At 32.5% G+C, this 14,906-nt stretch overlaps 1 protein-coding gene across 5 annotated transcripts in view; it reads left to right on the forward strand.

Annotated features, from left to right (window-relative positions):
• Positions 1-14,906, forward strand: part of LOC148272168 (protein fem-1 homolog CG6966) — a 219,742-nt gene that overhangs the window by 169,668 nt on the left and 35,168 nt on the right. Inside the window, exon 1 of one of the 5 annotated variants that reach the window (XM_088240420.1) lies at positions 11,593-12,300. The exons of the other annotated variants lie outside the window; for them this stretch is intronic. Within the exon in view, the coding sequence (XP_088096546.1) occupies positions 12,127-12,300 (174 nt within the window). The 5' untranslated portion in view covers positions 11,593-12,126. Of the gene's footprint in view, positions 1-11,592; positions 12,301-14,906 lie in introns of those variants that run through there. 5 annotated transcript variants of the gene reach the window in all.

Here is a 14,906-nt window from a genome sequence, read left to right on the forward strand (position 1 = left end):
TTTGATCCAGGATACGGCTCTACCTAATGTAGGGAGTACCGCTTTACCCACCGTTAAACTACTGGGAGTTTTACTCAATTCTGACCTATCTCTTGACGCTCAAATTAGTAGGACGATAAGTTCATGCTTCTACCAGCTGAGATAAATTAAATGCATACGCAAAAATTTGCCGGTTGATGCCGCCCGTCAATTAATAAATGCGTTTGTAGTGTCTAGAGTCGATTATTGTAATGGTATCTATGCAGGTCTACCAATTAACAAAATGACTCGCCTACAATCTGTATTGAATGCCGCAGCGAGACTTATTTTCGGAATCTCTAAGTTCAGTCATATCACTCCACTACTTCGGGAACTACACTGGCTACGTTTTCCACAGAGGGTCGAATACAAACTCTGTTGGCTTATGAAAAGTTATTATACTTCTACGCAAACAGCGCACTAAATTTAGTGAACGCGCATTTGCGGTCGCAGGCCCTATGGCATGGAATGCTCTCCCAGCAGAGGTGCGAGGCTGTGAAAGTGAAGTGATGTTTCGGAAAAAACTTAAAACCCACTTGTTCTCTAAATCATTTGAATAAATCCGTAGCACGTGACCCCTAAATAAATTATTTTAATTAAATTACAAATTTAAAAGCTTCAATTAAATTAATTTAACAATAGAATCACCATGTAAAGCGCCCTTGAGGTATTTTATTACGAAAATGGCGCTGTATAAGTTATCCATAATAAATAAATAAATATATATATATATTTAAGACATGTTTAATTACCGGTTACCGATGAAGATACTTCAAATCTTCATATAACTCCATTAACTTCCCATTGTAATACGGGCCTAGATGCGCCAAATGTGTGTACAATGTATAAACTATCAATTTTTACGAGAATTTGCAGAATAGTCACGCAATAACCGCGACTACACGTTTTTTTTGCATGCGTGACAACACAGCATTTATAATGGAAATAGTTTCATGTCTACATCAAAGGGATGGTTCAATAATAATTTAGGTTTGATTTAAATTATTTATTGACAATTCTTGATAGAATTCCTTTGTAATGATGTAATTACTTATGTTTACGTTGCTTAAGTTACTAATCAAAAACTACACACTTCCACTTATTTGTTCAACCAATTATCGCTTTCACCCTGTAATGGGCATCTTCAGACTGGTAAATATTATACAGTGTAAGGATAATTGATATAAAACTAAATACTATCTCAAGTGTAGGTACATTTAAAAATACGTTGAAAGATATTATTACTTATCTATTACGAAATATTACGTATTGTATCTCTTTCAACTTATTTTTAAATGTACCTACACTTAAGATAATATTTAGTTTTTTATAAATTGAGTTGATAAAAAATATCAAACGCCAGTATGTCCACCCAATTTTTTAAATTTTTTTTTTCTTAGTTGTGTCTTCTTTCTATCTTGCATTCAGGACCCAGTATAGAGTTATCAAATCGAATTCATTTGTAACAAATCGGTTACCAAAACTTTAAATAAATTGTTGCTAATGCAATTTTGTTAGTGAAACGCCCATACACATCCTGTGTAGATATGTCACAGATCAAGCCCCTTTTTTCAGACGGCCACTATTTGATCTGAGAATGCGAGAGCTCGCCTCTCACTTACTAGCCCGGATTTTTCTGGGCTCTGTGAACAAGAAGCTTCTGGTGTGAGAACTCTCATCCCTCACTGGGGGTCGGTTGCAATTAAAAAAGTAATTTTCGTCAAAATGGTTGCATGAACAAAGTTAGCCAAGCGACCCAGTTTGACGGGAAAATAACGCTTGTTTAACGTGGATGTTTTTTTAATGCGACTGACCCTTAGTAGCCTCGGCCTTTTAACGACTAAGGCTGATTTGATAGTTATGAAACATTGAAAAAACATGAAACATTAATTAATTATTTAAAATCGTTTCTGAAGCGTTATGTAGATAGTGCTTTGTGGTTTGTTCTTTTTTCTAAATGTATTACTGTGTTCACCGTTGCAAGTAACATGATATGTTCGTATTATGCTTCGTCCCACGATGAGTCCTTAGTAGCTCTTGGGAGTGCAATGTTTGGTTGTACGAGTCGGTTAAATGCACGAGACTTATGCTGTACCAATTTGAGATAAATCTAAAGAAGGAATTTAATGGCGTGATGACACAATGAATAGTTGCGTTTCGTGTCTTGCCCGTTCGCCTCAATTTACTTTGCGTTATTGAGGCTAGTTTAGATACGTCGGTAGATTAGGTATTTATGGATAATAATACCCACCTGCTTATTGCACACTATATATAAATATGTACATTGTACAGTATCCATAAAGATCTTTACGTTATCTTATACATGCAACGTGACTAGCTTGGGGTTGTGCACTATGCAGTTCTATTCACAATGCGATAATCTAGATAAGCCTTATTACTAACACTTGTAATTGATTGAAGATGAACCTACCGATGTTATTTACTATCGAAATAAAAAACTAGTGATACTTAAATTCACAATGCTATTGGAACAACAATACGTAGATTAAAAAATAAACGGCTAACACATATTTATTCCCCATTGCTTTTTCCATTATAATAAATTTACTAATTATTTTTTAACACTTCACTTTTTTGACGTCCTAATTAAAACGGACGGCGTAAGTATAGCCTGTGAGCTCGCCAATACATGACAGATGACAGTAAACATAACCATAGAAAAACATTGCAGTTGAGCTCTCAGAAGTAAAGCAACGTGAATGCAGCAATGCTTGAACTACATGTCAATAATATTCTAATAATAAATAATATTATTTGGACATACGGAACTTTAAAGCATACCTTGGTTTCATTACTAATAGTATTTTATCGGTTAGGTAGGTGTATTTTTAAAAAAATGTTGCGTTCCTGAAAAAAGCACAAATAATTATGTTTTTGTAAATGATGTCAGTAGCGACACTCAGAGAGTGGCTTTGTGACATTTAGACATTTTTTATAAGAAATTCATGGCGTAGCCGAAATACTGTTATAAAAACGAGGATGTTTTTGTTGATTGACGTTAGCAGGCGATTGACGTTAGCAGGCGCTACCCAGGGGCGACTTTGTAACGTGAGAAATTATTTAAAAAAAGAGATTCATGGCGTAGCCGAAATATTGTAATTAAAACGAGGATGTTTTTGTTGATTGACGTTAGCAGGCGCTACCCAGGGGCGACTTTGTGACGTGAGAAATTATTTAAAAAAAGAGATTCATGGCGTAGCCGAAATATTGTAATTAAAACGAGGATGTTTTTGTTGATTGACGTTAGCAGGCGCTACCCAGGGGCGACTTTGTGACGTGAGAAATTATTTAAAAAAAGAGATTCATGGCGTAGCCGAAATATTGTAATTAAAACGAGGATGTTTTTGTTGATTGACGTTAGCAGGCGCTACCCAGGGGCGACTTCATGACGTGATGAAATTATTAATTTAAATATTTTTTTTCATTTTACATAGCGTAGCCGAGATAAAAAATTGCGTGGTGTTTCGAAATTTAACCGTGTAGGTAGCCGCCTAGTTACAATATTATTTTTGTATTTGTATAACTCCTGTTTTATAATGTTTATGTATTTATCGCTATAAAAATTAAACTAAAGATAGTTTTTACTTTTAATCGCTATTCGTTTTTTAAATTATGTTTGTAACACTCAATAATATTTATTTTTCAAGTATTTAATGTTATTTTTGCATTTTAATTAATATTGTTAATATAAAGCGTATTTTTATTTATTCGAATTTACTAGACTGTTTTTATTACAAAAAATAAAAATGCATATTTCTCTATGTATTTTTCTATTATAAACAATCTATTAAAATAATACACATCAAATTTCCATTGTCTGTTGATTTTATTTGCAATCTTCTTTTTTTTTCGATGGTTAAAACTCTAGGAAATTCAAAGGCAATAAAATTTTTACTGTCATATATTGGCGAGCTCACACGCTATACATAGCCCAAACGGACATTATGTTCACCGGAATAAGGAATTTTCAAGAACTTGAGTCACAAAAATGTATCCATTTAAACCCATTAAAATAATATTATATAAACTCCTACGACCAAGGAAGACGTGGCATGATCGGATAATCCAAAATCTCAAGTCTGGTCATGTCGAAAGCCAACATGAACCTGATCACAATACCCGAGAAAAAGTGAAAATCAGACTCCAATTTCGAAAAAGAAAAAATATATATAAGGCGGTAAAAAAATATTTTGTGCTATGATTCACAAATTACAACAGGGATGGAGAATACCTTAGAAAAGGGAATATGGATGTCTAGGCATCTACAGGGCTTATGACCTGTCATTGGCTGGTTTAAGTGGCCACTTTACACACTGTGTAACATTCACCATTTGTCTACAAACATTTGGACAATCTCAAATATTGTAATTGTGCTATGGGATTTATAAAGCATTTACAAAGAGAAAAAAAACAAAATTCAAACAGAAGATTAAGAAATATGTGTTAAACAACTTATAAATGAAATATATGTTCAATGTTTTAAATAGGTATGTCTAAATGCTTGCAGACTGGCTGGATTTCCTCCCTAGGGGGTTATTCATATCTAAATTTGTTACAACAGACAGAAGTAACTACCTGGTAAAAGAAGAAGTATAAAAATTGGAAAATTGTTTTCAGGCGTTTCCTAGTAGGTGAGGTTCAGCCGGATGAATCTTACCCACATGATAAAGGTTTCAGCTCTTTTACTTCACAAAAGTCAACAGATGGAAGAGTTGAGGAAATGTGGATGTTCAAACATAGGCAGAATGGTGAATGTCACACGGTGTGTAAATTGGCCACTTAAACCAGCCAATGACAGGTCACAAGCCATGTAAATGCCCAGACTTCCATATTCCCTTCTCATGAATGTTTTCACTCTCTTTTGCAACAAATTGAGAAATATACGTACATTGTTATTATTAGAGCACATTTAAGAAAGTATGTTTATGTGAGCCTTATTTCAAGATTAAATATAAAATAAATAATAATAATCAAAGCAGGCGCAACCGAAGGGCATATATGACAAGATGTATTAATGTGGAAAAAGCTAGTATTGTATGCCAGAATAGACGTGTGTTGCGGTCCATCCTCTATGCCTACCCCAACGGGGAAACGGCGTGATGGTAGTAGTTGTAATACTTGTAAAAAGGTCCTACAAACAAAAACGATTAGATTAATTTACTATGATATAATTTTTAATTCTTTGCAATTACTGTTTTTTTTTCAATTATAGTACATTGAATTTTATAATAAAAATTCCTGTTTTGAAGATGTCGCGAAAGCGATGAAACCGGTCGCTGACTATTTCAAATATGTGAATTTAAGTATCACTTGTCTTTTATTTCCATAATAAAAAAAAACAAACAGTATCACCTAATAAAACATTTCTGATTTGACAATTTACTAACATAGTATTCAAATCTTTGATTTTTAAAATGACCTACACAAAGTTTTAACTTTTTTACTTCATAAAAACAACAGATGGAAGAATTCAAAAGATATTTATATTCAATCATAAATCGCGTGAATGTTTTTGTTCGAAATGTGTTTCAACAACAACAAACCATCACGTCGTTTCCCTTAAGGGTAGGCAAAAAGAATAGAACGCCATATCCCTCTGTCTTTGCATACAGATCTCGCTTCCTCTACATTCATGCGTCTTCTCATGCACGTGTGCCGATTATTCCGACTTTTGACATGTCCATCGTCAAATATCTGCTGGATTTTGTCATGTCATGTCTTTCTCGGTCTTCCTCTATATCTGAATCCATCAACATTCGCATCGTAAATCTTTTTAGCCGTCCTTTCGCTGTCCATTCGCTCTACATGTTCAAACCAACGCAGAGCTCCTTTCTTGATTTTGTCGTTGTCGTATTAATGCTTATTGTTCAGCCCTACATAATCTACGGATCTCGATATTGTGCATTTATCGAACATAGTTTTACTTTTAAAACCGCATTTTACGCATTTGTACGGCATTCAGCCTACTTTCGTCCCTGTTTTTCCAAGTTCACGCTTCGCTCCCATACATCAGAGTCGGGACCAGGATTACATTGTGAACTGCTAATTTTGCCTCTTGCGCCAAACATTCATTTACCATGTGTTCCGTGTTTAAAATTCGTCTTGTATGTTTGTATAACTCGTGTTGTAATGATATATAGGTTTTGACGTAAGTTGTGTCCGTTCTTTTCTAAATTAAAAAATGAGCACCAAAAGTATTTCAAAAATGGTAAAGGTGGATACGTCATTTGAAAGAAAATTTTCCGCTCTATAAAATGTTGTGTGTACTTAAACGTTACATGTATCATTTTATTTGATTACATTTTTTCGACACCTCCTTTTGTTCGCGTTCAGTCGAGGCAACAAAGCCGCTCGCGATATTTGCGCGGTGTGTGGTGAAGATGCTATGATTTATTGACTACATATTTTGAGTTTGTCCATATGTTTATAGATAAAAGACTGGTTTTCACTCCCTACGGGGTGGAAATAAAACAAACATTTAGACAAACTCAAAATATTGTAATAAAACCAACTGGTCCAATAAATTGATGTAATTGTAGACGAAGAATCAAAACGTTTGTAGTAAACATGGACACAATAAGAGAAAATCAGAAACATATCATATACAATCATTTAAAACGAGACAAGGACAGTCGAGACTAAAAACCATGGGCTGAAATTATACAATAAACTACCAGATAAAAATAAACAAAAGACTGACAACCTTTACAAAAGATGTTAAAAATATTATCATTAACAGTAGAATGTGAATTTTAAATGTAAAAATATTTTGTTAATTGTATGTAACCCGTAAGAGTTTATCAATGAAAATTAAAAATAAAAAAAATAAAATGGAAAATTGTTTTCAGGCGTTGCCTAGTATGTGAATTAATTCTATTATATGAATCTCTACAACAATAAAGGTTTCAGCTCTTTAACTTTTCTAAAATCAACAGGTGGAAGAATTTAAGAAATATGGATGTTCAAACATAGGCAGAATGGTAAATGTTACAGTGACAGGTCTTAAGCCCTATAAAAGCCTAGACTTTTATTTTTCCTTCTCTAAAATGTTCTTTATCCCTGTTGAAATTTGTTAATTATTTACTAAATTGTTGTAAAATAATGAAGGCGAATGCATTATTGACCAATTTGTTTTCTGTTGTATCCTCTTGGTTTCTTCTTTTGGAAAAAAAACGGACTCAACTTATGTTAACACCCAATATAATGTATGTATTTAGTCCGAGAGAATAGTGTCTCTTTAGAAGCACGTTCCGTTCTCGTGATACCGTGAAAGCCTATCGGGCCGTGTAGCGTAGACTGCAGAGTGTACCCTACTCGACCGGTTTGGAGAGAAATGAGAAGTCTACGCTTACTTTCGTTCTTGGTGTCCATGATTCACAATGCACCGCGTTATGTAAAGCCATTCGCCCGATTGCCGATATCGGATCGGAGACGAAATTTCATCTTACAATCATTAGGGATGCACAAAACTAATTGACTGACATGATCGAATAATTCGATTGCTATTCATTATTCTTACTTGCTCACGAACTAAAATTGATCAATGTCTTTACCAAATTCAAGCTGAAGTAAAAAGTATTTATCTATCAACCACATTGATCAATTATTATTTTTTGCCATCATATTTAAATATTTCATTAAAAAAATATTTTTTTAATGTCTTTATTACAATATTTTATGTGAATGTCTGTATATTACTTAGGTTAGCTACTCAAAACTTTACTTATTTTTTAGTTTCATCACCATGTTTTTTTTATTTTTTTATTAATACAATTCATAAAAGTTACATGTTTTTTAAAAATTCTATACATATCTACTTTAACACATCTAGTAAATGTTATCACTGTAACTCTCCAAAAAAGAGACTAACTCTTGTGCTTGGAGAGTGACTTACACTGCATTATATATGTTTATAAATTTAGTATTATAAAGCTTTATTTATTTAATAAAATTTGAATTGTGCCTTTGTTAACATATAATCCAACACCAAGCCCAAGAATTTGTCTCTTTTTTGGTGTGGTATTTTGTTTCCTTATTTTGTTGTACTTTTTGCCTAAATTTATACTTTTTGTGTACAAATTTGTATGTGCTTATCTCGTCAATCCGTGCCTCATGTCTGAAGATGGTGATTACGCCTGACTCCAGGCATGGCTCATCTGTAAACAGGCTTCCTCCATCTAAAACGGTCTGGTGCTCTTCTGTAGGCATTTGTTAATGATGATTTTGATAATTCAGCAACTAAACCGCTCCATCTTGTCGGTTGACGTCCACGCGACCTTGTCCCATCGACACTTCCCAGGAGAATAGTTTTCTCCAAACTATCAGAGTTCCCCTGAAAATATGTCCAAAGAACTGCAGGATTCTTTTCTCGCACATGGATGTAAGTCTTTCTCTTATGTCCAGTTCCTGGAGAACAGATTTATTCGTTCGTCTGTCTGTCCACGGAATCCGCAACATTTGCTTATAAAACATATTAAATAATAAAAGTAAAAATGTCTCATTATTATTAATTACGTTTTGCATTTTTTTTTAAACCCCTTGATCAACTTCTTTCAGTTCCTTTTAGGATCTTTCAGTTAATAAAAAACAAATCTCTATTCTGTCATCATATCAATATCAATTATATTTATTTATTTATTTTACATAAACGGCATAAATTGCCTTTAACATATATTGAACATAAATATGAAGAAAAAAAAATACATATTTAAAAACATAACAAAAAATTATAAAATTGCAAAACTATAACAATAGTAACTAGTAGGTAAATACGCATAAGCAACCAAAAATATATACACGAACGAAGTAAACACGAACGATACACGAACGATACACGAACGATACACGTATACACGAACGAAGCAACGAAATAAATACACAAATATGAAACAACAAAAAAAGGAAAAACATTTTTAAATATAAAGAAAAGTTTAAGAATAATATTGCGAGAGATAAAAAGAAATCAGACTCGTTTTATAACTATCGAGTCCAGAATCAAATATATCAGCCTTGTCCTCTGTACTGATACTACTGTACTGATTGTACTGATTGCCATATTTATGGAGCCTAGGGATAGGCGAGTGCATGTGATAGTTGGTTCTAGAACTTGCAGAACAAAAAGGAGATCTGTGGCGGGTATGTCGACCAGGTACACCGAAACACACTAACTCCTGCAAATCTGGACAGTCAATTAATGAATTGATCACCTTAAAAAGTAATATTAGGTCAGTTAGGATTCTTCTACCAGAAAGTCTTAAAAGATTTGCTGAAGACAACAATTGATTATAATTAAATAAAGCAGCTGGAATATGAAGTTTAACATGAATATATTTTAGAAATTTCTTCTGGACGCGCTCGAGTGAATCAGAATGTACACGATAATGGGGCGACCAGACTGGAGAAATATATTCTAAACGACTTCTAACCAGGGAGCAATAAAGTGACTTGATTGGTGCGATACTTTCAAATTTATTAGTAACCCTACAAATAAATCCCAACATACTTAGCGCCTCATTTGAAATCTTGTCAATATGTTTGATAAATGTAAGTTTATCATCAAAAATTACGCCAAGATCCCTAATGAAATCAATCAATCAATCAAATATTATACTATTTCTGGTAAGTTAGCTTTTGGTATCCTTTAACCAGTACCTTTAATTCCATTTCGGGATCTTTCAGAACGATTTAAAAGATAACAGATAGCTTTCACTGTCGTTCATTAACTGATTATTATATAATAACAGTTCATCTAAACCAAACTATTGTTTGTTTCCGCGGTTATTTATCTCAATTATTATTTGCAAATAACGCATTCATTTCTAAACGAGGATTTTGTAACTGGTTATCTTGACGACCACGAAAACGGATATAATCGAATAATCCATTTTTAAAAATAATCGAATTATTACATTATCATAACCAGTTCTAAAGCCAACACTAACAATCAGTCGATCTCAGAGCGTCTTTTCCACCGGTATTGTCGAGGTTACGAGTTTTTCTTAGTATAAGCGCGATCGCTTGAATCGTCGAAGTGCGGTATAAAACTTTCTTTGGTAGTGACACTAGTTACTAGCTTTTATTGACATTTGTCATCAGTGATGTTTTAAGAACTAGGTACTCGACAATATGTAATGTTCAGTTCGGAAGTGGAATCACGCAACATTCATTACACAATACCTAAATATGCTAACAAATCTTCGTTGCTCTTCAGGTTTTGTGTAATAGTTAATGAATTACTGTTAACAAATGAGAAAGGTGCTACTGAAATCGTATTTTATAGTAGCTTAAGAAATGTGTGATTGAATGAGATAATCACATATATTTTTGAAATGTTTAAATTCAAAAGATCGAATTTATCATACTTTTAGTTGTTTATTTAACTAAGAGGGAGAAATAACAGTTTTTTTCTATCTAAATGGCATTTTGACCAGCTTATTAATTTCTGATATTGTCTCTTCGAAAGATATTCTGCTAATATTTTTCCCTACCAACCCGATGTTTCGTTATTTCAGTGTATCTACTTACTGCATATATAAGAGTGCCTTGATATTAAAATAAACTCAATGGTCTTATAGAAACTTTTCGCCTTCGAGGTTCTTGAACCGATTTGTATGAAACGTGGAGGTATTGACTATATTACATAGCTTCATTGACTCAATTCTATGACTCACTTTAATTTCTAACATTGATTGCATTTGCATGGAATCATTCAATGTTTATTATTAAATCATAATATTTTAGCAATTAAATGATATCATAGTATCGAAGTCGCGAGTTTAATAAAGTTAAGCGTGGTCGTAAAGCAAGATCTTTCTTCATCGTTACAAATGATTTTAAAAGTTTTAATCCAAAATTTCTGTACAGTTGTATAATTTTGTGATCTTGCATATAATGAAATATAATCATAAATATCGTGCCAGTTTTGTTGATTTTAATAAAGCTTAAAGATTAAATGAGGAAGTTCAGTGGTTTTTTTTACATTTTTTTTATTTGTTAATAGACTATTAAACTAGGTCAATTTTTTTTTTCAATTTTTATGTATCGTATTATCAGCGCTACGATTTTTGAAGGTTTTATATTTCTGAAATAACTCCGCGTGTAACGTCAGAGGTTCATTTCCGCTTATTCTCATTCAGTTCTTCCCATTGGTCCAGAAGCGACAAGCAGATCGGAATTCTTCCATAGCCCTCAGATCATAGGTTGATTCACACGAACCAGTGACGTCATTCAAAGTAGTGCGTTTTTATTAAAATATTTTTTATTATTTTTTCCGTACATTTTCAAGAAACTTTGCACTATAATTGAATGCTCTAATTTTTACCCCGCTCAAGAAAACATTTTTTGTATCCATTTCCTGTAGGGCTGAAGTTCTTCATTGTTATCCTCTTGAAAAACAAATGGCTTGCGTTTCCGAAATTGCTAGGCATTAGTTATTTTGATGGTTTTAATCAAAGTTATCTTAACGTACAAAGTTACCTGTAATGTGAATATACACATTCATCGTTTTTAAGTGTTAGCTACCAGTTTTTAACGTTATTTTTTATACATTTTTAGCTACCAATAAGAAAAACACCAGAAAAAATTTTTCAACTTCTTAATTTTAGACTTTTCTGAGGAAAAGGGTAATCGTAACTTTTGTGAGACTATGCAAGTGCAAGTGGAGTGAATTATCAATTTTGAAAGTTATTCATGAAAAAGTTACTCATTATTATTAAAACCAACATAAAATAAGTGAATTATAAATACTGAGCCTAATATGAAATAAGTGGTTTTGGTTTCACTGTTAAAACAAATATGAAATTAGTGAATTATCAGCATTCAACCTAAAATATAAGTGAATTATCAGCATTAAGCCTAATGTGATATAAGTGAATTATCAGCATTGAACCTTATAAATATGTGAATAATCAGCACTGAGCTCAATATGAAATAAGTGAATTATTAGCATTGAACTTAATTAATAAGTGAAGTATCAGTATTGAGCCTTGTATGAAATAAGTGAATGATAAAAATTGAAATAACAAATGCACATTTTGGTTAATTTCCCAACTACTCGCTAAGATTCGTTTCTGGTGATGTTGTTGCACCATGCTGGTCACTACTGTTGAAGGAAAGTCCATCCTGGCGGACATGTGGCAGCTGGTGACTCCCTATTCCGGGATGTTGCTGCTCGGGAGACCCTCCCGCTGGCTCCGAACCCTGAGGTATTGCGGGAAGACCCTGCTCCGACGTCAACGGAGCATTATCCGGAAAATACGGAAGGTTACTACTAACGTTTTATTTTTCATTTTTTTCGTTTCTAGATCCATTATAATAAAACAGTTTTTTTCGGACCACCGGACTGGAAAAAATGAATAAGTTGCTACGAGTAATTTAATATAATTTATCGAACCAGATATTCGATTACAATAGAAAGATAAGAGATTGGCAATGTATTTTTGTATAATCTAACTAGAATTCTTCTCTTAGATCTTAAAATTTCAATGTGTTGTTGCTTTTCTTGATCATTGGACCTAAACTGCGAAAAATAAATAAATTGGTCTTCTATCAACCCAGGTATCTGATTTATTTATTAAGTATTTCATTGTTAAAAAATATAAATGATTTCGTTATAACATATTCCTCACTGGTAAATCCCGTGCCAAAGAATACATTTTACAAGTTTTTTTTTTATCAAAGAACTTTTTTTAATAAATAATATACACATATGGTAATACATAATTCAGCGCATAAAATACATTTTTCAATTGGAATGTTTCTTGACAAAGAGCTATAACATTTAGCAAATAAAATATACTTTATTTATTTATTATTATTATTATGGATAACGTATACAGGATGTTCTTTAAACCCTGTCACATCCGAAATCCCGATGATCAGTATGAGAAAAAATACACATTGGCGCATTAAAATATTTTTTTAAAACGAATTAATTAAAAAAAAAATTTTTTTTAAAATCAAATGGTTGCCAACTTCTGCAGGGGTGAAACGAGGAGGGAGGGGGGGAGTCTGACACAACGTTAACCGCGCGGCCACGCCCCCCTCGCTTCTTCCCTGAAGAAGTAAGCAACCATATGTTCTTTTTAATATTTAATTTTTACAAATTTTCTTCCTTCTAAATATTTTTTTGAATATGCTAATATGTATTTTTGCCCAAACTGATCATCGTGGTTTTGGATGTGACAGGGTTTAAAGAACACTCTGTATAGCGTCATTTCTTTAATATAATATTTCAAGAGCGCTTTACAAAGTTATTATATAAATAATTCTACAAACTAATAAATTTCATTTTATCTTTTTAAATTTGTAATTTAAACAAAACAATTTTCCTTGTTATCACATGCTACGGATTTATTCCAATTATTTACAGAACAAGTGGGTTTTAAGTTTTATCCTAAACTCCGTGCGCTCTGTAGCTGCAAGCCGTGTTGTAATCGAGCTAGTGTTTATTATCAAAAGTTAGCATAATTGGGAACGATACACTAGAATCCCCATCGTCTATGCGGTCTGTAGCTGCAAGACGTAGTGAGATGTTTATTGTACAGCGCCCTTAATGTGATTTTCACAAAAATGACGCTATAAAAAATATCCCGAATAATAATTATACCAATAACATGACCGCCAAGATTATTTACCACTGTTTGTAAAAAGTGTGAAGTCTAATTAGCGTAAATTAGGCTTTATTTCACTACGCGTAGTTAAAGTTCTCGCTACTGCCAAACTTTCTATTGTTTATCTTTCCTCGGCGTAGTAATCGTCAATTTATTTCATCAGATAATGTTTTCTGTTTGTGTTATTTAAAAATAACTAAGTGCTACTATCCAAGTGAATTATTATGAAACGAAAACTTTGTTATTAATAGTTTTTTTTAGTCATGTTGTATGTGTTATAGCAACATACTCTAATCTTAGTTTTTTTCTTCTTTACTTTGTATGTTTTGAGTCATAAGTATGAGTTTGTCTATTCTGCCTATTCTTGATTGTGTTGTTTTTTCCTGTTTTTTTATGCAAAAAAATTTAGGTAATTTTTTCTTATGAACTAGGTACAAAAACTTATGTATTTCTGTATAAATTAGTTTCTTGTTGCATCATATTATATTTAGGTACAATAACTACAGAGTAATATTTTTTTTTTATGGAATGGCTTACGATGACTCTTTGTGGGAATTTTTTTCCAAATTGCGGTCTCTTCATTAGTTTTTCAGATGTATTTTTTGTAATGCGTATTTTTTTGCTGATAATATTATATTGTAGAAAATGTGTAACGTTAAAAAGTTATTTTTTGGCAGTACTTGATGTAATTTGCAATTGTAATTTCCTACAGTTAGATAGATTAGAAGCTTTAGAAATTAATATAATTAAAAAGAATAGCAATATGAATTTAATAAATCTGCAGATAGAAATAAAAAAACTCACCCTTATTAGCCCCCTTAGTTTAACCCTGTACATTGCAATAAACAGTTTTATAGAATAGAATCCTCCCTTACTGTATACCGCCAACAACATGTATCGAACAGCTTTGTCCCATTCTGTTTCATTGAAGTATTATTGTATGTCTTTCAACTTGTTTTTTAAATGTTTAACCTAAACTTAAGATAAATGATCCTCATACTGTATAATATTTACCAGTCTAAAGATGCCCATTAGAGTGAAAGAGTGAAAAGTGAAAGCGCTAGTTGGTCAAATAAACAAATGGAAGTGTAGGTATTTTTACCAAGTATTTTTTGTTATTAGTGTTACACGTTTATTCTATTAAAAGAAAACAACCCTAGTTTTGGGAGAGCACTACTCCCATCGTCGGATGATATAGCTCTCCCAAAACTATAGTTGAATATTTTATAGAGTAGAAGTGTAACACCAATAACAACC

This window comes from Micrasema longulum, unplaced genomic scaffold (assembly GCF_059751315.1).
Source record: "Micrasema longulum isolate JH-2025_06_02 unplaced genomic scaffold, ASM5975131v1 h1tg002448l, whole genome shotgun sequence".
Taxonomy (NCBI): domain Eukaryota; kingdom Metazoa; phylum Arthropoda; class Insecta; order Trichoptera; family Brachycentridae; genus Micrasema; species Micrasema longulum.